Source organism: Columba livia, chromosome 2 (genome assembly GCF_036013475.1).
Source record: "Columba livia isolate bColLiv1 breed racing homer chromosome 2, bColLiv1.pat.W.v2, whole genome shotgun sequence".
Classification (NCBI taxonomy): Eukaryota; Metazoa; Chordata; class Aves; order Columbiformes; family Columbidae; genus Columba; species Columba livia.
Window position 1 is genome coordinate 17,983,695 of NC_088603.1, and position 26,315 is coordinate 18,010,009.

The 26,315-nt window shown below is 40.4% G+C and overlaps 1 protein-coding gene and 1 non-coding gene across 2 annotated transcripts; one reads left to right on the forward strand and one right to left on the reverse strand.

Moving 5' to 3' along the window:
* The first annotated feature begins 531 nt into the window (after positions 1 to 531).
* TRNAN-GUU (transfer RNA asparagine (anticodon GUU)) lies at positions 532 to 605 on the forward strand. The gene has a single exon. It is a non-coding gene; the product is annotated as a tRNA-Asn (tRNA).
* Positions 606 to 3,204: 2,599 nt separating this feature from the next.
* RAB18 (RAB18, member RAS oncogene family) lies at positions 3,205 to 16,149 on the reverse strand. The gene is made up of 7 exons (XM_065050681.1): positions 15,952 to 16,149; positions 13,952 to 14,007; positions 9,716 to 9,777; positions 7,691 to 7,763; positions 6,586 to 6,704; positions 6,439 to 6,505; positions 3,205 to 4,945 (listed from the first exon to the last, which is right to left on the reverse strand). The coding sequence occupies exons 1-7, from the start codon at positions 16,017 to 16,019 to the stop codon at positions 4,767 to 4,769; spliced, it is 624 nt and encodes a 207-aa protein (XP_064906753.1). The 5' UTR covers positions 16,020 to 16,149; the 3' UTR covers positions 3,205 to 4,766.
* Between the last annotated feature and the right edge of the window lie 10,166 nt (positions 16,150 to 26,315).

Genomic DNA, 26,315 nt, shown 5'->3' on the forward strand with positions numbered 1-26,315 from the left:
TCATCTCCAACCCCCAGTTCCCAGACACAGTGAAAGCTCTGCAGTCAGCATCTCAGATGTCTCTCAGTCCATGTTCTGAAGTTTATCTGTGTTTTGCTTTAATTGCATTAACATTTACAGCCACACAGGTTTTTGGACTTCTTATGGCCATGCCCATGAGCACAAAAAGCACATGGCTACTGCAGGGCCTTTCTATAGCTTTGGCTAGAGAAGCAGGACTGCTAACCCACCTTGAAGTCCCAGCAGATGGCCTAGAGTGACGTGACCCCAAGCCCTCCTCTACGGAGGGAGGAACACCTACTTCTTCAAATCAAAAGAATCTCATTTTCACACCACACAGGAGCTAATAGCATTTCTTCCTCTCCCCACATCTCTTACAGCATTCTGACACAATAACACATCAGGTTTGTCACAGCAAGGTGTCAGCAGTACCAGTTGTCACTGTCCAACACATAGATGCACCACCATCAGCAGTTATCAAACACAATCAGGAATTCAGCTCTTCTGAAAAAAATGAAATACTGCACATCAGTCTCTGTGGCGCAATCGGTTAGCGCGTTCGGCTGTTAACCGAAAGGTTGGTGGTTCGAGCCCACCCAGGGACGAGCTCCCTTTTAAGGACCAAAAGGAACTTCATTAAGTCCGACAAGGGAGAGTGCCAAGTCCTGCCCCTGGACATGAACCACCCCCCGCACCAGTAGATGCTGGGGCCTACCCCACCAGAAAGCAGCTTGGCCAAAAAACACCTGGGTATTCTGGTAGGCACCAGAATAAACAAACCAGCAAAGTACCCTGGCAGCCAACAGTCTCCCGGGATGCGTTAGGAGGGGCATTGCCAGCAGGTGAAGGGAGGCGATCCTTCTACTCTCTGCAGCACTGGGGGGGGCACATCTGGAGTGCAGTGTCTAGTTTTGGGCTCCACAGTACAAGAGAGACATGGACATACTGAAGCGAGTCCAAAGAAGGGCCAGAAAGATGATTAAGGGACCGGAGCATCCAGCCTATGCAGAAAGGCTGGAATTGTGAAGTCTGGAGAAGGCTCAGGGGGTATCTTGTCAATATATATAAATACCTGAAGGGAGAGCGCAAAGAGCATGGAGCCAGGCTCTTCTCTGTAGTGCAAAGTGACAGGACCAAGGCCATGGGCACAGAATGAAACAGAATGTTTCATCTGAATATCAGGAGGCACTTTTTCCACTGTGACAGTGACCAAGCACTGGAACAGGTTTCCCAGGGAGGATGTGAGTCTCACCTCCTTGAAGACATTCAAAAGCTATCTGGACACAGTCCCAGGCAACCAGCTCTAGGTGTCCTGACTTGAGCAAGGAGGTTGGACCAGATGACCTCCAGATGCCCCTTCCAACCTCAACCGTTCTGTGATCCAGGATACTGCTCAGGAGAAAAATCTAAGTCAAATCAAATTCAGGCAAATGTGATCTCTGACCTCTGGCACCCTGAGAACCCAAGATAGCACATATGGGCTACATGCAGCACCTTGAACATTTATATCAAACCTCCATAGCTAAATAGCAGTAACCTGTGTAGATCACAAGCTGCCCAAGTTTCCCAGGTGTGTGAAAAAAAATGCATCCAGTTCAGCCTCTAAACATAGAATTATTACACTAAGCTAAGGGGCAAGATCAGCAGGATTACCGTAGTTCACTACACATCCTCAGGTCACTGGCAAGCAAGGGAACTAACAAAACAAAGCATACAGAGCAGCTGGCACCATGGTATGTGATGGCAGTGAGAACACCGCTGCTTCCCGAAGTCATGCCAAGGTTGATGAGGCAGTCACTGGTATTATTCAGGGACTTACTGAACCCATGTTTTTCATTTAGTTAAGACTTAATTTGAGCAAGCTGCTGATCTCATTATTGCAGTACAATAGGAAAAGTGATGCTGTAGTTTGGATAAAAGCCCCACTAGCAATAAAAAATAATAATTAAAAAAATCATGAAATCTCCAGCAGAAGCCTGTCCCACCTCCCTTTTTAAAACTGCCAAAAAATCCAAGACAAAGCCACACCACCACTTAGTAGTACTGTTCCATGCTAGTGTAAAGGCTATGGAAACAACTTCAATTTTCACCATCTTTCATGATCATGTAAGACTTCTCACTTATCTCATTCTGGTTTAGTATTTCCTAATAAAACTATCTGCTACAGAAATGGATACATTCTCATCACACGATGAAGAGCAAACAACAGCTATCCCCATTACCCTTCAGCTACCTACTGAGGTAGACTGGAGGATCTCTCCTGCACACTTCTCCAACTGCAATGCTCAATATTGCACATAGACATAGGCTTAGGTCAGCATTAAGCAGAGGTTACAACAGAGCTTGCAGTATCTTCAGATATGATTGCTTTACAGCTACAACAGCGAGAGTACGCTTAGAGGTAACGGTGACACAACTCTGACCTGCAAAGAGGAAAGTCAACTTTGAAAGTACACAACCAGTCTTATTTGAAGGGGCAGGTTCCCCCACCCAACCTCTCCCCTGAAAAAAAAGAGAGAAGGAGAAGTAAAAAATTAAAAAAAAGTAGCAAAGCAAATTTGCTCCAACAAATACTGGAAGGACAGTGATCCAGTCCTCCAGTACACAGCTTCTTGACAGAGCAATGAGGAAAGGACGTGAGACTCCAGGAAAAGCCATTCCTCAGGGATGTAACCAAATATGCCTAAACGACAAAGACAGAAAAAGCTAGTTGCAAGTCAACTGGCTCTCAGTCTCACTAAATACGCTCTTTCAGGCTCCTCTGTCCCCAGAAACATTCTGCAGGGAAAGAAGGCGAAAGTGACTTGCTTCTTTTGCAGAACAATACCCACTATTCAGAGTACCCTGCAGTTCCTCCCTTTGACAAGAGCTGTCAGATCTCGCAAAGGCAGAATGAAAGATGAATCCAAGTCCTGTGATAAAAGGAACTTTTGTGAGAAATTGAAAATTAAACTTCTTCCCAACATAGGGATACACCCAAACTAGGGGGAAAAGAGGTATGGAAATTAATTACAGGCACCTGCCAGCATTATGATACCTGCCCAATATTACCAAAATAATTAAGTTATTCAGAGTTTTAATGCTCCTACAAGTTTCCTCTATTGTTAGACTACAAAAACCAGAAATCCTTTGACCTCAATGCCAAGAAACAGGATTTGCTGAGCCCATATATTCTGCATGGAAGAGTAACGCAAATCTAACATCTTCATACAATATGTTCATGTTTAATATTACATATATTTAAATTAACCTACTACATTAATAATACTACAGATACAATATTTTGTAAAAACAATTAGCACAGTTAAGTCTTCAAATGTTGGTATTGTTTTCTAGCAAGTGTAAAACAGAATAGAAAACAAAGTTTGTGTGAAGAATAAAGTGTATTTTAACAGAAGCAGCCAAGACCTGCTGCAAAATACAGATCATGTATGCTGACATTTACACAAAACCTTGCAGTTACAAAAGGTACTGTCATTCACTATATTTACAAGAAACCGCCCAATAGTTCAGTTATCAATTGCACTATAGTGATTATTAAAAAAAAAAAAAACAAACAAAAAAAAACAAAAAAGAAAACCCAAACCACAGCATCCTTGTCCTTCACAAACAATTTGTCTGTAAGAAGTGACCTTAGAAAATATACAACTCTACAACAGGAAGAGGTTAGAAAAGTTGAATACTGTGGAAAAAAAATTTATTGGTCTATACAAGTCTTCTGAAACAAACCATTGGCTTTGATACAATAAATTCAAGTGAATGCTCATTGCAATAGTGTTTATCCATACAGAGATCAAGAAGCCCTATAGCTTCTCATTTAGTGTCTGTGACATGAAGTTTTATTTCTGAACAGGTAGTCGCACAAAGCAGACGTGATAGAGATCTTCACAGCCACAGTGAGCTATAGTTTGAGATATATTACAAACATTTAGGAAAATGAGGCATCTGTACCAAAGTGTGGCAAATTTATTCACAATGAAAGAACAAAGATGTCATTGAAACTCCTTGCCAAAAACGAAGACTTTCTACAGCAAGTCCAGAGTAGATTGCATCATAAAAACCTAGAGTGCAAGACTACCACAAATTTAGTATATAAATATCACAGGATTAAAACTCCAGTTAAGCCATCAACTGAAGTGATGTTTAAAAAGAAAAAAGGGCATCCCTCAGCTTTGCAAAGGAAGCTTTCAAAGCATCTCTTCAAGAAGGTGCTGAAGCAACTATGGCCTGGACCAACTTGTATTTTAGACAGCTCTGCTGGAAGACAAAAACTTAGCAGATTTGTCTAAGAACTGTACCATCTTATTGTTTTTAGGGCCATAAAAAAGCATTTACTAGAAGAGATGAAATGTAACATTTACAGCTCACACTGTTTTCAAGATCTGTGCACACTATATAGTTCTATAATTTCAAGAGTATTTAAAAAGAAGACAAAGAGCAGACAATGCAGTAATGTATTTTTGTTAGATGGATTTGTTTAGAATAGTTACATGATGAATGTCTACAGTCATAAAATTTTTAGTGCATTTGTTCTTGCACATTATTGAATGCTACTTATAAAAACCCAAAGATTGCAAATTGGGCATGCTTACCATAACATTTTCAAACTGGGAAAGCTGCACAACATTTTTCCTACCAGTGTTCACTGCCATGATACAAAACAAATTGTGCAAACTGCAAGGTCCCTAAAAATAGCATTTAATGAATTTATATACAGAAAGATGTCATTATCTGTTTAAATATGCAAAGAATAAGCTTCCCAAAGTTTATAACATAGAACAATATCCACCACATGCTCCTCCTCCTCCATGTCCATCGTCCCTGTTTGATAACTTTACACCTCTGTTTTGGCTCTCACTCTCCCACAGTCCAGGAGTCTGAATGATCTTTTCAACAAGTTCTTCAAAGGCACACTGTACACCATCGCATGTTTTTGCACTTGCCTCTGGAGAAGGGACACAAGAAGTCAAGTGTTAGCATAGCTTCTAGTAACATTTCTCTTTCGGTTAAGTCTCAACTTACAAACTAGACTTCCAACTTCTACAATATATTCTACAATATATTCTGCAACAACACAGTGGAGTCAAAATTAGCAGGTATGTAGAATTCTGTCACCACATGAGGCAGCACCTCGAGAGACTCTTAACAGAAGAGCTTCCAAGTTGAACATAACTTGAATATCTGGAGACAACTATAGCTTAGCCTTGTTTTTCTATGGAAAGCACTTCGGCAGGAAGAAAGAAGGGTTCTACTACAGATGTCTGATAAAGCTGGTAGTTGTTCTGTATTTCAGTTCGGTACATTAGTAAAAACTGCAGTACCAACATACTGTAAGAAGCAAGGATCCATATGGTACACTTCTGGATCATGACACAACTCATCTGATTAAAAGTTATCAGGGATTTCATTTCTTCTGCAGTTAGCAGAATTCCAGGTAATTCCACTCAGGAGCATTACTTGGGCTAAGCCCAAGAAATCTGCTCACAGGGTGTATTATGAGAGTAACAGATACCATCTGAAACTGTTCAGTCCCACTGAGGCTGGCACTGCTCTTCTACACAGCCATGCAGATACTTAGCACATGCAGCATGTATATATATATATATTTATAGTTTAAGTTTTAAGTTTCTTTTAATCTTCCATGCATTTAAGATCTTGTGCCTCAATTTTGAACTTCTTTTTCCACATCTCACACTGAAGCCAAAACCAAACACAGTAAGGTACCACACAATGGCACGCCATTAGTCAGAGATGGGAACATATGTCTAAGCACAGGACATGTCAATGAACTGCTTTGCTACTGGACTCATCCTATAAAGCAGGATGATTCTTAAATGAAACATGTAATAAACTTATACATAAACAATCATTTCACCACCCAATTTATCATCACGAGACTTCATCTACAAGACCCATCTCATTTTGCAGCAAGATGAGACCAACATATTTGCTGCAGTCATTATTATGTAATCATTCACTCCCACCCACCACTTCTAAGGTAATTATATTCCTGCTTATTTGTACATCCCAGTTCTAACACAGATTTCTGTCAAGTACCAGCACTTTTGCTATGCTGAAAGCTGGCCACTAGTACCTCTTTCATTTTGCTTCTGTTATTAATTTAGCAAATTGGCTAGGAAAAGAAACCAAACAAAACTTGAAACCTAAAACAGGTTTTGTAAGACTACAGTAGAGTCTGTATTCCACCCTTAATCCTTAGGCATTTCAGTATACTCATACACAGTTAAAACAGATACCTGGACATATTTAGGGACAATTTTAAAAAATATGTGAATACCTATTATCTTTGTACCTACCGCAGCTGAGGAATATCATTAATTGAATTACATGTATAAAGACTAATCAGGCCTACAGAAGTGGAACTTTTCATTATGTAACAAAAATCAAGTAACAACCCTGCAAATTTCTATAACATACCTATGAACAACATGGAATGTTTTCTTGCAAATTTGAGACCTTCATTTCTGTCAACTTCACGGTTTTCCTATAATAAGACATAGCATTAATATGCATTGTTAGCAAAATACACCAACAGATTACTTACTGCAGTTAAATTCAGTTTACCTTATCAATCTTGTTTCCAACTAACATTTTCACTATGTCATTTCTTGTGCAGTATGTTTCCAGTTCATTTAACCAGTTATCCAGCTTGGCAAAAGTATCTCTTCTCGTGACATCATAAACTGAAAGACATTAGTAATATTATTTCCACAATATTTTTTACAAGAAATGCAGCTTGTGTTACGAAAGGAGCAAAAATTATGACTTTTTGAATTAGAAAACTGAAGGAGTCCCAAGGATTCCAATTTACTTGCTACAGTAAGATAATAATGAGAAGAAAGACTTGAACATCCACCAGCTCAAATCACTGATATTATACTAACACAGAGCAACTCTAAGATTCAGTCACCTGCTACTCTCAGACTATTTTATTTTGAGACCTCCTAGTTCCCAGGCTAGAGACTATAATTCTCCTTTTTACTAATTAAATTAATGTACACTCTGAGGAGTCCGGTTGGGATTTTTTTTCTGTTTGTGTCTCCGTACTGATGAGATGTTACACAGTCAGAATCACTTGAAAAAGTATCAGTCTGCTCTGTGTAGGAGAAACCCAGGGCAAAACCCATAATTGCAACTTCGCAGTGAAGTCTCTCTTGCTTTTCTTTCATATATGGAAACCTGTTAACTAAGCACTGAGCTCTGACGTGCTGCTTCTGCACTGCTAGAAGTGAGGAGCTAACCAAATTAAGGGTGAGGAAGGAAGTAACAGAGAAAGCTGATACAGAAGGAATACACTGAGAAGAGAAAAATCTTTTGACTCTGGGCTTAGTGAGCACAGGCAAAACCCAAAAGTAATAAATAAAAGGCAAACTGGCAGCACAGGGACAGCTCCACCCTATCTCTTCAAATAGCAGTAGCTTTTAATCTCATACCTAAATAAATAAATAAATAAATAAATCAGTGGTTCTCAGGCTGGTGAGACTGACTACATCAGAAGAGGCCAGAATACAACAAATTCAAGATCCTTTTAATATTAGAGTTGTTCAACATGGATACAATGATTTTTAATATCAATTAGATATTACAGAAAGGTTATATGAGTTTGTGTAACTCCAATGCACAAGAAAATCACAAACTTCTTCAAAATTGCACACAAAGCTACACTTACCTAGAATAACACCTTGTGCACCTCTGTAGTAACTGGGTGTTAATGTTCTGAACCGCTCCTGACCTGCAGTATCCTAAAAAGCCATTCAGAAAGTTCCATTATTCAGAAGTTGAACAGAATCTAGTTTAGCTCTCTGGTATTCTGCTTCTAACAAACACACAAAATAAGATTCAAAGTGTACTCAACTACCAGATTAACTGAGTTTATATCCTACTGTTTCACTGCACATTAACTTTGAGATTTTATGTAGTCTGCCCCATGAAATACCTTTAACCTGTTAGGTGTAGTGAAGAGCTGGAAAATACAGCAGTAAGATAGCCATTTCTGCTGAAGCATTTGTTCTGCAGCTAGTACAGCAGCAACTGGCAAGAAAAAAGTATAGCTGCAACACTAAGATTTTGTAACAAGCATAAAACCCATGGCAACAGAACTAGTTCCTTCACTTCAATCACCTTGGTCCAATTAAATTTGATTCAGTGCCAGGGTAAATGCATTTAACTTGCTATGAGAGAGCAGAAACAGAAATAATTCAGAGGCTTTTCTGGTTTTAAGTACAGTTGAATTTACATCCTCAAATTTAAAGTGTCAACAGCTCTGCAAAAAACCTAAATTTTAAAACGCTGTTTTCTTATCAGAAATCAAGTTATAGCGCACACTTATTCCAGAATTTATACATAGAATATTTAAATAACTTCATCCGAGTCACCCCAGGTTAGAAGCAACACATGAAACACTGTGGATTCAAAACAATTCCCTACCAAAGAACCTGGACAGCTCAACTGGACTTTCCAACATTCTACAAGCCACTCAGTCAATCCCACACATTTCAAACTGTTTTTGTCACAATACACCCTTCTAAAGTTTTTGTTTCCATTTTACCTCAGAATTATTTATTCACCTTCACCAATATGAATGAATATAAATGCTAAGGTAATCCTATGTAACATTTTTCCAACCCATGATCACTCATTGTTCTGTTATCAGTCTGGTTCTCCTCCTATAGCTGCTGCAGTTATTTTCCTTGTCAAATCCATTTATTTTAGCAATTATTACTGTTGTCACACTAAGACATAAGTCCTGTTTGTTTGTTGAGATATGTAACACCATCAAAGCAACAGAAGTATATATATTTAGTGTTTCACTATTGCTTCCCAAGGAAGTAAAGGTCAGGTATCTTTCTTATATGAGAAACAAGGTTTTATTCCTGCTTGCTACAAGAAGTCACAATTGAGCCTGAATATTCAAAAGGTGCTTCAGGTCACAAGTTTGCAGGCTGTTTTGCAGGATGTTTTAAAAAAGAGCTTGGAAGTACTACCTTTTCCTTCCTCGCTTGCCATGAATTTAAGAGTTCTGCTTTTAACTAGAGTAGATGTTGAACACTAAGGCTAAGATTACAAACACTGCCTGTCCTTCCTTCAGCTGCATCTGCTACAAATAACACTAACCTCAAGCCTATGAAAGTCTCTTTGTATGAGGGCTATGAAGTTTTTTAGGCTAAAAACTGTTTTGAGAGGTAACATTTCAGCATAAATTGAGCATACAACAATAATTCTTAACCTATTAATACATTTCTGGATTTTGTCTAAAACATTCAGGTTAACTGCACCCTTTTAAAAACCTGTCAAGTACATACAAGAAAAACACATGCAGGGAAGTCTCAGATTGGCAAGGGCTAACTTCAGCAGTTAAACAATGAATTACACATTAAAACAAAAATAAAATTAGTAATGGCCCAAATCACAGTTTTAAAGTCTGATTGATTTAGTGTCATTTTATTTCTCCTTTTCTCTACTCCTACCCCAACGAGACCTGGAATCAGTGCTGCAGAAGCAGCTCACAGACAACAGAATTGCTCCATTAGCCATTGGTCACACAGTTCATTCCACCTTCTGAATGGTTCAATATTAACCTCCTGCTCCTCCAAATCACCTTCATATCAAGAAGGATTCTATACAAACTGTACATTATACAACTATCACTATTCCTAAAGCAAAGCAATACACTAAGAATTTAGGCAAGACTTACCCATATTGCCAGTTTAGTTTTGTTTCCATCAACTGAAATAGTTTTCACCTTGAAGTCCACACCTAGAGGAGGAAAAATATTTTAGTTCTTCAAACATACTACAGCTATTTTTGAAAGAGAAAGCAAAGAGGAAAGAAAAAAAAAAAAAAAAAATCAAACTCAGAAAACACGTTGGGTTTTGGCAGGAGCAGAAGAGTGAGTTTCATTGGCTGTTTATGAAACTTACTCTCAAAACTCAAGGTTTTGTCCCTGCAGGGCTTTTGCAAAAGGTTAAGGGCCTGAAAATATTTTACGGTGAGGCATATACTACATTTCCTGTATTGATGCACATATTCCAGAACAAATATTGAAGTTTATAATTCAAATACATTAACTTTCTATTCACTACTCACATGTGTTCTTCTTGAGTACATCAGTGGTCTTGAAGAACAATATGCTTTCAAAATAGAGAAGGAATCTGCATCCAAGTAGCTAATTGTTCTGTTTGTTTCCCTATCCCAATCTTACCAAGTCCTGTCAAGGTGGTTATGCAAAGATAAACTGACAGAGACACTCATCTACTACACAGTCGATATCCTGTGAGAAATAACTTTAGATGTCAGTAATTCCTCTAACATGTCAAGCTTTGGATGATTTGAACATGCAGCATATCTCTTACAGGATTCTGACAAACTCAGGGACTCACTGATACCATGCTCAGCGACCAAGAAAAAAACTTGACAATATGGTAACAGTTCTGCTGTTGATAACAGTTCTTCCTCTCCCTCAACATCTGACAATTTTTTTTTTTTTTTTCCCCCCCCAATATACAGGAACTAGCAACCTATCACTTTCCCAAGAACAACCTGCATAAAACTCAAGCCAAGGAGGACAAGATCTTAATGACTGTGCAAATTTAAAGTATACAGCAACACACATCAATTTGAAATGCTGGGTACAGTTATGATCCATTTTACTGCAGTTTAATCATTCGGTTACCAATCGCAAGTAACTGGAAGCAGGTTTAAATTATTTTGGAATGACTCCCACTCCCCACCAGGCAGAAGCCCTGCAATGATGTAGCAATGTGGAAAGTTGATACCTTTATATGAACAACTTTCAAGGTTAACAGCAAACGTTTTGCACTTTGACTTAAAATGACAGTCATCATACTTACTACAAGAATAAGAATTTCTCTTTCAACTATTCTAACACAAAATGTTTAAGTAGGGCCTCATGATAAGTGTGCTGGACTTTATTTCCAACGACCTGCAGGTTACAAACAAGCTCAAATAGCTGCCACAATACATTCAACTTACAAAGCCACAGAGGGTATATAAGAAACTGCACGTTGCAAGCAGATTTACAACTTCACTACAACTGAGGTTTAAGAGCTTTATTTAAACAAATACACACACACAAAATTTTTATTCAACTATTTCACAGCTTCAGCTCACTAGTATTCCCTGAAGCGTCAAGTGATTTTCAGACTACACTCTACACTGGACAAAGCCTATACCCTTTATTTCAAGCAAAATTTTGTCAAAGTAAATTAACTTTTGCAGCAACTGAACTCAGTGTTTTCAGGGACTATGAGTCCCTAACACAGCAGTAATATAATGCTCTGTGCCATGCACAAGGATGGTACATTATTCAAGAGTTACATTCACAGAGCAATCATTATTAACTTTGTTTTAAACACCTGTTCTTAGAACTTTACCTAGTTCACCGAAGACTGCTACGCTAGCAAGTTGACTCAAATTGATTCTAAAGAACATCTTGTCCTGCCAAATTTTCAGCACTGAGCAGTAACCTTTAGACTAACAGAACATCTTCTTCCACTGTAATTGCGTATTTCTTTCCCTAAACTGTAAAAATCACCATTGCTCAGCCAGGATGCCCAACAGCTCACAGTGCATTCTTCTATCCATTCTTCTGACATCAAAACCTGTAACTCTGGATATTACAAGTTGATGACATACTTTACGTAACAAGCCAAAAGTATGTAATAGTAGTTTCAAGAAGGAAAACACTTTTTCCTTAGGACAAACATAGTAGGTGTATTTTAAAGCCACAGTATCCTTCTCCCATCCAGTAAACAGATCCAGTATCTTGTCCCTGCATAGTTCTGCAGTTTTCATTTAACAGAAAGTGAATATATACCTTTATGTTTGCCTTGCTGTTTGCTTAAAATTAAAAGATAATGCTTTAAATTCTGCATGAGAGATGCAAGTAAATTAAGAAACTAAAAAGAGATGTGAGATGTGCGCAATCCATTGTTTCACTTATGAAATACAGATTGCACTGAACACCTATCTAGTACCTCTCATACAAAGAGCAAGCAAGTAAAGACAAGTATTAGTAGCAAGAACAACAAAAAATACTGGGGAATATATAGTCTGATAAGATCCATGTGATGGAGCGCAGTGAATGAGTTAGACTCAAGAACACAAGGAGAACAGGCTTCACATACCATGCTATCGGACTTCCATAGGAGGGGTCACAGTAGCTCTACTGCACAACCCTACTACAAATGTCAGCTAGAGAGGTCTAACAGCCAGGCTGATCTAGGCCAGCATTTGTTCAGCCTCCAGAAACTTCCTTTTTCTGCCAAATATAATTTTTATTCTGGATTTACATATTTGTTTCAGATCTCAAACTCTATTCAAAGTAATGTTCATACTATTATTCCTTTTTTTACACATACGAAACATAGGAGGGTAGGATCTGACAGTAGTAAACCTTGAGTTGTTGCTATTTAACAGCCAACAATTAAGCTACGACACATGCTGTTACGCATTTTGACAAATCCAAAAGAGGAAGAATGACTTCAGGAAATAATTCCTTAGTTTGCCAAATAGTGCACTGCTGTCAGTTTCTGACATTGGTAAATATTATTAGATAGGAACAGCTGAATGAAAAAAAATAAACACCACACCACAATCAAGTTGCCCACACTAAGACTGAACTAGTCTGTTGGTATCTAAAATGTCATGAAATCTAAAGTACCTAATCTGCACTGATTTACTGGCCCACATGGTAGACATATCAAGAAAGTTATGTGACTTGAAGTATACACAGTGCCATCTTCACCGCCTGATATATTTCATTCCTGCTACCCTTTCCTCCCTCATTAACTGAGGTAGGGTTATTTGTACAAGTTTGTTTTTTTACAAGAAATAGAATTAACAAAAATAGGCCACATTCCTCCCCTCAGCTGCTCAATGCTTTGCATTGAACAGTACTCCTGTATGTTATTAACATGACTGAAAAATAACCAATTACACAGAGGTGGCTTTGTTTACCAACAGCTGAACTTAAAAAAAAAAAAACAACAACGGATACAAGTCCTTAACCAGAATTCTAAAATGCGCTGTGTGGAAAAGTCATCTCTATTTCCCATTACTTCAGTTATTAATTTGGCACAGAGCTGCATCACATGCTTAGAAGTTTCATTTTGCTTCCCCTTCGACAACCCTCTAGGTAGTATATCCTGCATTCTGGTTCACTGTCCTCCAGCACAACTGACTTCACTGTTGGTGCATATCACACCAACATAGCAATGACACATCACTGCTTTTTTTGCCAGCAGCTCTGGATTCTTGGCTCTCTTTGATTTTTCTCAGGAGTCTAGCTGCCAATGGACTGATTACTCAGTAGAAGAGAAAAAGCCACATTGTAATTTCCTCCCTATAGAGCAAAAGCAGAAACCACACAGAGCCCAGGACACGCTAGTATTGTCAGGAGTTGCAAGAGCTAACATCCCCTATTAAAGTGGGTCTTAAGTCTTCTTAAGACAGCTACCAAGTATCATATCACAAAGAACGCAAGTTCTGGACAGCAATATTACTATTCAAAAAACTTGACAGCTATCTTGCACAGATAAATTGTTAAGAGACATAACAGTAGATCTTACATTTCACTTTTAGCCTGAAATGCCTGCAAACAGTGAGCAGCAGATTGTTCCACTAGCACTTTTCACTGCCTGTAGCAATGATTTCCATCTTCATGGCGAAGGGTGACATTTTTATCTGTTTTCCTAGCTACAGATATATTTTTGTATAAAGGGGACAACTACAGACCAGGCAATGCTTTACACCAATGAGCACTACATGCTAAAACTGCATCCACATAGTTCTTTTCTTACAGAGAAGAAGATGTTTAAATTTCACAACCGGTTAGGCAAGTCTGAACAAACTAGAATTTTGTACTCAAGTTGGTATAAATTTTTCTCAGGTAGAATCAGCACATACTTACCAATTGTTGCTGCAAGTTCCGGGTCAAATGTGTCATCTGTGAACCGCAGCAGAAGGCTGATAGGGAGGGAAGAAAAATAAGAGTTACTATTATTGCAGCATACCCATAGCTTGCCAGGAGCCTATAAATTACAAGTCTGAAAGTAACAGCAAGATCACATAGCTAAATAAAAATACATCTCATTTTTCCACAGTTTCTCTCCTACAAAAAACAAAAAAAAAAAGAACATGCAAAGAATACAGTAGGCATGCTCTGCTAGAAGAGCCCAGCCCTCTTCTCTGCATCTATGACTAAGTATATCTCTGAAAACAAAGTACCACACAAGTTGTCAAATCGGTTGCATGAACAGTCACATGGTCTACTTCTCAAAGCACTTTGCTTCTATCTTATTCTATTTTCGTTCTCCCAGAATTCAGTACAAAAGACTGTTTTGGTTTTATATTGCCTCACATAGTATTTCTGTAAGCTTGAGAAGAAAATTCCAAGTCAGCTTTTCACGCCAGAAATAACTCCTTGAACTGGCACACAGAACAGTAAGGACTACACCCATCAGAAAAACAGATGCAGAGTTTAAAAACAGAATTAGCTCACCATTGTTTTATGATTTTGTATCCTTTTTGCACATAAAGACTTCCAAAAACACACGTTCCCCTATCCTTTGCTACCAATAGAACAGCTACAACTAAGATTTACCAGCACATCACACTACAGTAGCAGGGTCCCTCAAAGAAGTGCCCATAATGCCACAGTACTTGTGTCAAATGTAAATATTTAGGAAAGAGACAAAGAGTCTCAGCATGCAGTTTTTTAAAATCACCAGTCTTATGCATCTGTGGCAAGTCTATATTACCATGTGGCAGACAGCTGTTTGCTATGACTGACAGCTTCTATTCATTTCCAGGGCACAGAAACAAAACAAAGCCCTATTGATTTTTTAGTCTTTTCCCTCCCTGTTTTTTTTCTCCTCTCTTTTTGCATGTGAATTTAGCAGCCGAGTCCTTTTTAGCATTCGGACACAGTCCTGCATTGACAAAAAACTGACTGCTGAAATTCCTTCAGTAATTCTGGGTGACAACTCTGAAGTTAACCACAGACCAACTTTTTTTTTCCTTACTCCAGAACCCCCAAGTAAAATGGGAGCTTTATTTACCAAAGAATAATTTAAAAGAAAGCCCATCAGTTTTTAGTGGTAGCTTGAGACAGTTGAATCAGGATGCTATTTAAGAGCAGCTATTTTTAGTTACAACCAAACCTATTTAAGGTCATAGTAGAAGACTAAGATTACTGTCATAAAACCATCAAAACTTACATGACTAGTGTGGCACTTTCCTGCATTTATATCTCACTTGCTTTACTAAAATCTATGGCACTAACAAAAAAACAGTAATAAAAAAAAAAAACTAAATAACAAAAAAGTAGCTTCGACAAAAGCCATGAAAAGGGCAGGGGGTGGCAGGAAGGGGGCAAATCAACCTGAAAGGACTTAAGAACGAGTGTAGTCAAAAGGATCAGTGGTAGAACTACTTCACGGCCTGCCTTAGGTGCCCGTCTCCCTACACCCAGTGCTGGGTCACTTATGACTCTATATGTACGTATTATGGAGCAGTTTAACACCAGAGCGCTATGGAGATGTACAGGCACTTTACTCTTTACACGACAACAGGCTGTACAGGACACAGGAAGGCCCGGATCCCCCCGGACAGGCCGGCACGGCTCCGTTCGCCTCAGGCAGACACACCAGCTCTCCCCTCGCCGCCGCGGGGCCGGCGTCTGGGGAAGGGCTGGGAGAGACGCGGGCAGCCCCGCGCGGGGACAGCCCTCTCCTGCAGGGGGGCTGGCCGAGAAGGAGCGAGGACGCTCCCCGCGCGGGGCCCAGCCCTCCCCAGGGCAGGCCGCGCCGAGGCCGGGTGTCCAACGCGGCGCCGCGGGGGCCTAGGCCAGGCCTGACCACTGCCCCGCGTCGCGGCAGGAGAGGCTGGGGGTGGCGGGCGCCCCCTCACCTGGACTTGCCGACGCCGCTCTCGCCGATGATAAGGATCTTCAGGGTAGTCAGCACGTCCTCGTCCATCCCGGCACTGCGCCCGGCGCGACCCCGACCGACGCTCCCTGCGCAGCCTACGACGGCCTCACCTGCGCCTGCGCGCCGCGCCGCCCTGTGTCACTCGCCCCCTCGACGCCCGCGCATGCGCCTCAAGTGCACGAGCTGCGGGAGGAGACGGGGAAAAACACCCCCGCCCTGCGCCTAGCGCATGCGCACAAGCGCGGGAGCGGAGCCACCCGGCGTTTGTTTACAGCGGGCGGGGGAGGGCCCGTCCGTGCCGCCAGCGCGCCTGCGCGGCGGCGCGGGGAGCGGGGTGCGGGCGTGTGGGAACAGCGTGTGCGGGACCTGCTCTTGGGTTTTCAGATCCTGAGTCAGGATCGGTGGAGAAAAGAAGCCCAATAAAATTGCAGAGGGGAAGGAGGAGGCTTTAGCCGCACAGCAGTAGCTCACCAGCTGCCTGTGCCCAAGCGGAACAAGCAGTGACCCCTCAAACCTACCGCCAGAAACATGGGCTCAATTGATCACAAACCCCGCTGTGCCCAGTGGCGTAAGCCAGTTGATGTGTGTCACTACATTTCTGCCACCAGAATCATCTATTCCTCGTTGAAAGCCCTACATGTTCTAAAACTAGTGCCAGTGAGAAAACCTCTTTATAACCAATTCAGCTGATGTACTATTCCAGCTCCATACCAACCTCAGACCATGTGTGTGCAAGCACAACCCTTCATGAGGTGCACCACTGATGTGGGTCTGAAGTTGTCCTGGGCCTGTGCTGCAGCCCCTGCGCCAGCCCGGCAGCTCCTGCATCTCCAGAGACTGACTCACACGTGAACGGCCTCAGCCTCTTCCGTGGCCACACCAACTGACAGAGATCAAGCCATGTCAGCAGGTTGCACAAGGCAGGTGTACTCAGGAGACTGGTGTTCTCTGTCAGAATGGTGGCTGCAAATGGCACAGTTCTAGCAGAGTCCTGATTTTGCTGGGCACTTGCCTTCATCTGTATTACAGGGTCGACAGCGAGCATTCTTTTGTGTTTGTGTGGTAAACGTCTCTGGTGCCTTCCCCTTCCGCTTTCTCCTGCCTCTTTTACCTCAGAAAACTGACTCCTGGGCTGAGTACAATAACAATAATTATCCTATTAAATTATGGAGGCATATTCTATAATTTAAAATGTGCTAATGGCTGGCTGTGCTTGTACCAGGACTATGCCCGTTTATTAGTAATAATCTGAGTTTTTTTAAGATGTGATTTGTTTTTTGTGATTTGGATTGTGCTATGCACTCATACAAGAAAGCAATATGTTTATACTCTGTAGTTTTTGTTGGCGTGTATAGGAGCTGTGTGTCTTAGCATGGAACAGGATGAGAATTTGAATAGTGGACACAAACAGCAAAGTATTCTACTGAGGATACTGAATCCCTTGAAGTCAGAGAGTATTTATATTCTAGGATTTGATTTTTTCCATTGTAGCCATAGAATCACAGAATGCTTAGAGTTGGAAGGGACTTTGGAGATCATCTAGTCCAAAGTGTTCAATATGGGTATTAGTATCAGTATGAGTATTATATCAAACTATTCAATATGGGTATTAGTCCTGATTCAGATTGTAATTATATACCTCACTCAACAGGAAGGGTTGGCCAGGACAGCATTCATATACTTGACCTTAATGATGAGCAGATGCAAGAAAGGAAGTAAAATCTGTCCCAAATGAGCAATCCCACAGCTCATGTTTACGGACGTGGTGCTTCAGACCTTCCTGAGCATGCCGTTTGAGAATAGGTGTTTCTCCATGTTGTGGTCCTCCAGGTGGAACTATGTAGTCCTCCTGCTCTGAGATTGGATCTGTCTGCTGCAGTTCACCTGTTTGCTCTCTCTGTATCAGTTTTAACTCTGGAAAGCCAGACCGTGTTGTGCTTTTTCCATTCCTATTACAGGAGCCAGTAGTAACGGATAATTCGAGTAGCTCAGGCCTAGCTCCTTCAAAATCATATTATTTATTCACTGAAAGATGTAGAACAATCAGGGAAAGCTATGAACTTGTTTTCTTATCAAGCTTTTGTAGGGTCTTTTCAGCGAAGCCATCTCTGAGTTGGGAGAGATATCTAGCCTGCTGTAATTCATGGGTATCTGTCTGTTTTCTTTTATGCTTCTCACTACTCATCAGGAGTCCTCGGATACTCCTGGCAACTAGGCAAATCGCTTTCTTTAATAAGGCTGGAGCGCTTTTTGTTCTGTGTTTTTGTTTGGTTGGTTGGGTTTTTTTAATCATTTACTATCCCATTTGATCCCAACCTCAGATGTAGGAGAGTGAAGCCATAACAGCTTGGTTAGACCTCCCTGGTAATTAGTCTTCCTAGAAGAACACTGGAGATATTTTGACTGCTTTTTTTGATGCCATTATGTTTTCTTTTGATTTCTTCCCAGCGATCTAGTTGAATTTCTGGCAGAATAGCATGAAGCAGATCAACTTGTCCATATATAATGTTTGTAAATAATTATGCATATACTTTCCTGATTCTGGTCTGATGGTAGAAAACTAGCATAATTGGTTCCTAGGAAGCTCTCTGCCATGTATGGAGATTTCTATAGGGAGAAGTGAAATTTGCACCTCAGAGTTTCCCCTCCTGCCTTTACAGTCTTGGATGAAGGCCGCCTGGTTCCTGACCTGATACAGGGCTCGGAGAAGTGGAAACATGTCAGCTCCATCCCAGCTGGTGCAGATGTATTCAGTTGGTGTTCCTGAGGTTTTGATTACTTCAGGGTTGTGACAAAAAAGGGAAAACATCTTAACAGTGATAGCTGCTGTAACTGTATTTTCAGCATCAAAATTCCCTGTCCATTGTGTTATGGACATGGCTATATTCTTGATCAAGAAAACAGGTCATTGGGACTGAGTTACTGTGGTTACCTTTCTCAAAAGATAGTGAGATATTTACAGTCCTTCCGTTAGGGCTGGGATTTATAGTGAAAGGTGTGAGTACGCGGCTGAGGAAAACATGCAGGCCGACTCAATGTGAGTGATAAAGCATGATTCAACTTTATTGCCCGAGATAGCGTGTATTTATACCAAATACCATAATTATGCATACTTGTCTCTATCTAATAGGCTAAGCACTAAAAGGTTACATTTACTTACTCCACCTACTTGGGTTTAGCTAGCTATGCGCATCCCGTATTCTTCTGACTCTTATCTCTTCAAGGATATCCTGACCCTGCCTTAGTCAGTACTTTTGCATTCCCCCCTTTCCCACGGCCTAATAGACAAGCTAACTAAGGCCTACTTATGTCAACTAAAATGGGCTCTGCTCGTACAGTTGCTCGGTGGACTCATGTCCACGCCCCTTGAGCCAATCCCTGACAGAAAGGGCCATGGCACTCCATGTGTCCTTAGGGGACCCTGGACCAGTTGCACAGCGCAATGCCCTTAGGCAGCCACCTAGAGCAAGCAAACACTAGAAGGACCTCCATCCAGTTTGTGAGATAAACTGAACTTGCTGCAGCATAACCTTTGCAACAAAGACGAGTGTGTCAGTAATGAGTCAGTAAGGTGAGAGACAACCTGCAATAAACAACAAAGGGCTCTCTCAGTCTCATTCTGTGTCCGAAAGAAACCTGGGAATCTTTGGTGAATTCACTTGAACCATCTGCCTTAGCTTCCACAGCTTAAACATGGGGATAATGGTATTTGTTATAGAAGACTGGAGAAACAGCAAGGGCTGATATATGCCACGGGAGCTAAGGTTTTGTGTTTTCGCTGCCAGAAGAGAGTTTAGCATGAGCTGTGAAATTAATGGTGGGAGAGTGGCTACATAACTGCATGGCTGTCCTCCTCTCCCTCCCTTCACCAGTGCCATCACAAGTAAAACCAGGCCTTGAAATGTATAGGGCCTGTTTAGATTGTTTAAGTACACGAAAGTCTCAGGAAGAAGCACATCTCCAGGTGTCAAAGTTCTTAACTCATTGGTACTTTCAAAAATTTTCTCAGTTTTACCAACTACACACAATGTGCAGAGGAAGCCGAGATGCTCAGCCACTTCAGAAGGAGGTTGACAGCAACCTACAGCTCTCCTGTTGCAAAGACTAGTCCTGCTGTCCCATTTCCAGATTGTGAGGCTGACACATTTGATGTGGCAGTGAGGAATTATGATTCACAGTGAAACAAGCTTGACTGCTAAGCACACCAGTCCCTCCTAGCAGAAGTGACACACATACGCTTGCTCATTCTTTTTTTCTTCATCATGCAGTAATTTGCAGAGTTTGTAAAAGTGACTATCAGCATGTGTGTCAGATTCAGGGAGGTTCCTTTTCTGTGTGACGTCCTTTAGTGCAGTCAGCACATCCATGGGGTTTCACATTCAGCAAATAATAGCAAGGAGGGAAAATGCTGCAGCAGTCTCAGAACTCTGGGTAGGATTTCTCTGAAGACCACACTGCAGTGTAAATGATCCTGCTGTGTCTGGCCACTCCTTTTCTAAAGAAGCCAACCTATTTTTATGAAGCTGTTAAGTAATGATATTTCTCTCCTCCCTCCAACAGCAGCCAGATCTGGGCACTCCCATCTGTTGATCCTCTCAGTGCCTGCTCGGTTTCTGTGAACATTAAGGGGAATTTAAGACTATAAGAACGTTAGCTCTGGGCAATTAAAATACACTGCTTATAGTCAATGCAGTTTTAAAAAGTAGATTACACACAGCATTGGGTTGTAACAGACAGGAATCAGCTATTTGGGAAAGAACAACAAGAAAGAGTGATTTTGCCACTCAAAAAGCTATGGTTGTATATGAGACTGATATATACCAGTATTTTTTTCAGAGAAAACCAACATGCATTTTGAAGATCATTGACTGAGTCTTGCATAATGATCATGAGTAGATTCCTGATTTTGTGCTAGAATACTTTGCTTGCTGGAGATAATAAGGAAAACTTAGTTGCATGCTTTAAAATGTTATTTTGCTAGATATGAGGTGTAGCACGCAAGAGACACCACATCTTACTTCTCTGCTGGAAAATGGTGAAAAAGGCTAGCCACCTCCTGCTTACATTGTATTTTGTTCAGATAAATTGATTAATCATTTAATCCCAACTGATGCAAGCAGTAGACTTAAAAATGACAGCTTATCTTTCCGCATTATGTCATGAACCTTAAAACCAAGGACAGCTTTTAAGACTGGATGACCTAAATACTCTTTTTTAACAATGTCTCTAAAGCAACCATTGTAATATGTAAACAACAATGATGCAGAGATAGATTCCTGTTTAGGATTGTCAGATTCCTTACAAAATGTTAATTACATTTTAAATAAGAAAACAGCTTTGGTATTTGAAGTACATCTGTCATCTACTGCACATCAACAATGAAAAGGGTGAGACAACAGTTTTCAAAGAGCGCGGTAAGAACAATGAAGTTTGGACATTAGAGTTTTCCCACGGTTGCACTTCATGTACACTTCATGAACATACTGAACAGTGGGTGCTGTGAATTGTTCTTTTTTCATGGCAAGTATTTTTGTATCCAGAGCAGCACAGTATATAATATAATTACCACTGAGATCAGAAGACAGAAAAAAAAATCACAGACTATTTGACAGACCAGGTTGATATGAAGTGTTTCCTCTGGGTCTTAATGAAATAAAAAGTCATAATACATTTCCAAAGCATACTGTTTTCACATTGGTTCCTCAGTTTTTCAAAGGCCACTTTAGGTTTTGCTTTGGACTTGCTGTGTTGGTGGGAGAGCTAAAGGTCCATTTTATGAATATAGTAAACTTGCTAAAGGAGACAGAAAAGTCATGCTTCTTTGTGCAGTGCTTTTGTGCTTCAGTGAAATCTGTATTTCTCACAAACAAGATAGCTTGGTTTCCTTCTCAGAAAACAGCTGTTCTGAAGTCTTCCAATTTTCAAAGAGGGTGTACTTAAAATGATAATTTAAAGGGGAGAAAATTGGGAATGGAGTGACATTGTGTGTAATAAAGAACACTTTAATTTCTCCACTTGCTTTCAATACTTAACATGGTTAATGTTCAGGGGGGAAGGGATAACTCCTTTCCTGCTGTGCAACCGTCTTATCCATAATCCCCTCTGAAGGGATAACATACCTCATCTAGCCTTAGGTGGCATGTGCCTGCAGGATTAGCTGTTAGAACGGGACGGAAGGGATTAAGTAACCCCTGTCATTGGTATTTCGCCCTTTGCACAACACTGTGTGAAGCAACCCTGGTAAATCAGAGTGTCTGGTGGGCAAAGGACAGAGACACAATACCAGGGCAGGGATTGCCAAGTAAGCCAAACAACAGTCTGTGTTAAATCTGTAACAATCATCAGAAGAAATGCACACAAAAATCTGAATTCCAGTGGGGGCAAATCAAGGCCTACTGTGGCAACCAGTTTTACCAGGTCAGAGCGAAGTCTGTCTGTCACTGGTGACAGTGAGGACCTCTGCCCAAGCCACAGCACATGAACGGGGACTGATGGATTGATACTTGCCCAGGAAGTTACTGCAGACTTCAGCAGTTTGTGGCCTAAGGCTTTTTGACACGATAGTGATGATGTCTTCATGTGTAATAACTATAGTAGTCTTCAGTACCAGCTGTATTTCTCTTCACAGAAGATAATTTCTCATCAATGTAATTTGAATCCAAATAAATATACATCATCTAGGGCTTCCTGTGACAAAGGAGTTGCACACCATCGCTCCATATACATCCTTCTTTATACTTTCTACTTTCTCCTTCCATTTGATTTCCGTTCTCAGATTAGACCAAGACAGTGAGCAACTCCTCTCTTTGCTTACCCTGTGCCAAACACGATTTTTTAGATCTCACTTATATCCTCCTGTGGTTTGGGGTTTTTTTAGGTACTGGATTTTCCTCCTTTTGTCTCTTTTGCAAGGCTGTTAAGTACAATTGTTACAGTAAGGCTTTTTCACAGTTACATTTTGAACCACACTGTCCCTGCCATCCAGGACAATATCAATGTATGCTCTTACTACTCTCCTGAGCTACCTGTTCAGTGGAGAATTTATTTTTGAAATCCAGACCTTAATTCCTAGCACCATGTCTAGGTGTGATATTTCATCTAACTTACCTTGGAGGTAACTGAAGTTTTCATTATTATTGGAGTTTCCTCTCCTCTCAGCCTCTCTGAGAGCCTCACCATGGCCAAGAGGTGCATGTCATTGTCTCATGGGCACCTTGGCCAGGCAGTCCTCGCACACTCCCAAGCCTGTGTTGTTGTTGTTTGCATGTTAAGTAACCAGTTCCCAATCAGGAAAAGCTTTAGTACTAATAGTCATAATAACCATGTGGCTCAAAGGTTGCTCCAACACAGAAGCCAGCTGATAAGATGGGAATGTAAAAACCTATGAGAGAATCCGTGTAGCAGTTCCTTTATAGTAGCATGAGTGTGGCAAAGGGAGGCAGTGGAAATAGGCATCTGGCACAGGATGGGCCATCTGACAATACCTCCAGCATACAGAGTACCTTCAAAGTCTGGGCATCACCGTGAATGCACGGGCACTAAAAAGAAATACAGCACAAAGAATGTGACGCCCTCTTCTCCTTCAAGAAAACAGCTGACTTCATCCACTGACACACTCAGCAAAGGACCCTTGTTTCTGTGTCCAACAGAGGCCTTACGCCAAGGGTAATGTAACTGTGCTGTCTTTATTCGACTCTCTCTTGAGCACGTCCCTCGCTAGGTGGCCATGGCAGCACAGTAACAAACATTGTGCATCCTTAGATCTTCCCTTATAAAAACTGCGGCACATGAGGGTTTTGGAAGGATTTGCAGTGGTGTGGTTGAGTAACTCTTTTGCACTTTCATCACATTTCTCTTTCACTTAGAATATGCCATTATTATGAAACATTCTATTGAGGCATGCTCATAATCTGTTGCAACAGTGTATGTAGTCAGTATTTCTTGCTATCAAGTCTATAATTTAAAAAATTACAATGATTTTACAATATATTTGTATAATCCCTTTCTCCTGAGTGTTATCTGTAAACTTTATAGGAGGCTCTTTAACAACCACTAAAGTGCAGCTCTTTGAGGTAGAAGCCAGAACTTGTGTAAAGCATCAACCTTGAAGATCAATTTAGAAGAGAAAGCAAGGCAAAATACAATCTCCATTTGAAACTGAAGCCAAAACATAGATGGACACTGTTAAAATGTAATTATGCTAATAATACCCTTATACTGTTGCAAAAATTGCAATGGGAATCTACAGCTCATATTAATAATCTTTTTCCTTCTCATTTGATATGAAACAGTGCCAGTAAATGAGCAAACCTCCATAATACCAAGATGAGGTACTGATTTCCTATTATTTCTATATTTCCACTGCACAAATGCCTGCAGAGATTAATTAGAATGAGGTCCAACCATATTCATTTCTGCAAAATCATGGGGCTGCTGAAATTGTTGAAAGAGAAAATTAGACCTACTTATGCAGGCAAGAATTTTCCCTATAACATATTGAGTTTTTCTTGATGGTATCTGTCTCCAAATAGTGATCAGACTTTTTGTCGTCGATGGCAACATTAAGTATAATCTGCTGTCATCTCCTCCTGACAACATGTAAGCCAAAACACTTGCAAACAAACCAAAATACTTTCTTCTGGATCAGGAGTTTGAATTAAATGACTGAATTTTCCTGGCATGAGGGGATTATTCCTTGTCTTTCACCTAATCCTCCTCTGTTATACAATATATATAGTTACACATAGTTTTTTGTTTCCCATGGGTTTGGAAAGATTACTTTTCCACTGGGTTTCCTGCATCACTATAATACTTCCCCTTGATTCTCTGGTTTCGTCTGCTCAACTCTGTGTTTATAGTGTGTCCGGTAACCTGAATGAAGTTACAGTTTTCAGGTCTGTCATTTAGTCTTTGGATATACTGCTAGAGTCCCCAAGGTCTTGTATTCAACCTGTAAGATCTTTTGTTCCGTCATCCGCTATCCATTGTGTCTAAGTAGTTTTTCCCACAAGTGTTTCAATTGTGAATTGATATCTAGTATTTGCTAAGGACTTTAGAGCCTTTGGTTTCCATGTGTCACTTGAGCTTTCCACCTCAGGTCCTAGAAGCACACTGAGCTTTGGAAGCACTTTTGCAGATCTTCTCGTAAGTATTTGATCCTTTGATCTTATGTGTCCTTTGCATTCACAGTTGCTTTTACAAGAGAATACAGGTTTAAATCATCTCCATTACAACTTGAGCTGATGAGGCACAGTATGTTCACCTCTGTAAGGAGATCTAGAGGAGATTTTGAAGTCCTGCGGTATGAGTAATTTCCTGTTTTCTGTGACTTTCTAATAATCAGTGCACCAATGTGCAATACCTGTGCCTCTGTCTTGAATAATATTTGACAATGCATGAATACTTACTGCTATTGCATTTCAGCAAATGTGTTATTTGGCTTTTCCATGGGCAGCCAGGGGTTCAGGGCTTCTGTGGACTTCAGAGTTTATTTGGTTCTTGCGTTTTCCCATTAATTTCAGGTCCTTAGTATTATCAGTTATTAGTAGACAATACAGTGGTGCTTTTCATCTTTATTACTGAATATAAAGAGTTACGATCACTTCACATTTTGCCATTTTTTCATCTCCTGTTAAGATCAGTGAAATTAATCTCTTCTTGACTGAAATATCAGCACAACAAAGTTCATATAAAGTTTTTTTACTTGCAGATCATTCCTGAGTTTACAGTCAGTTTCAATAGATTTACATGCAACTGTAGTTTGTGAAATTGGATCAATTCTTCACATGGTAGTAAGAAATTACTAGATTTTTTTCTACAGTGGAAAAAAAACCCTTCATGTTAAATTGTATTCCAGGAACCTAGCAACTCTTTATAGAACTGTTCAATCATGATCTTTTGTTATTCTGAATCTGTGTATGTCATAATATCTGAATGCACACACTGAGCACAAGAGGATGTGAACTGTTAGCAGTCCAGTGCCAGACCTCTTGTTTTCATTCACTACCCACTTACACAGGGTTTGGTCCTTCTCCTGGGGAACTACTAATAAATCTTACAGTGATTCCTGTATAAGCAGAACTAAGTCATAATGGTTTCCTCTCATCTATCATGCACTCTGTTTCCTTACACTCTGCAGTGATTCCTTGCACGTAATTCCTGTTTTTCTACCATCTCCTGCTTATTTTGTCTCTTTCCTTTTTCTTTTCTTTTTTTTTTTTTTTTTTTTTTTTCCAATTCAGTCTCAATTGTGGTTTCTTGGTGCATCACCTTACTTTGCTTAGAGTTTTAAGACTCACTGGACAAGCAATTGCAACCACATGTTTTCAGAGAGTTTTTATTCAT

Coding starts and splice junctions, on each gene's coding strand:
- RAB18 (XM_065050681.1), bottom strand. CDS start 16,019: ATGGACGAGGACGTGCTGACTACCCTGAAGATCCTTATCATCGGCGAG. Junction 9,778..13,951: donor GGAACTTGCAGCAACAATTG/GTAAGTATGTGC, acceptor TTCCTCCTCTAG/GTGTGGACTTCAAGGTGAAA. Junction 4,946..6,438: donor ACATTCCATGTTGTTCATAG/GTATGTTATAGA, acceptor TCCCTTCTCCAG/AGGCAAGTGCAAAAACATGC.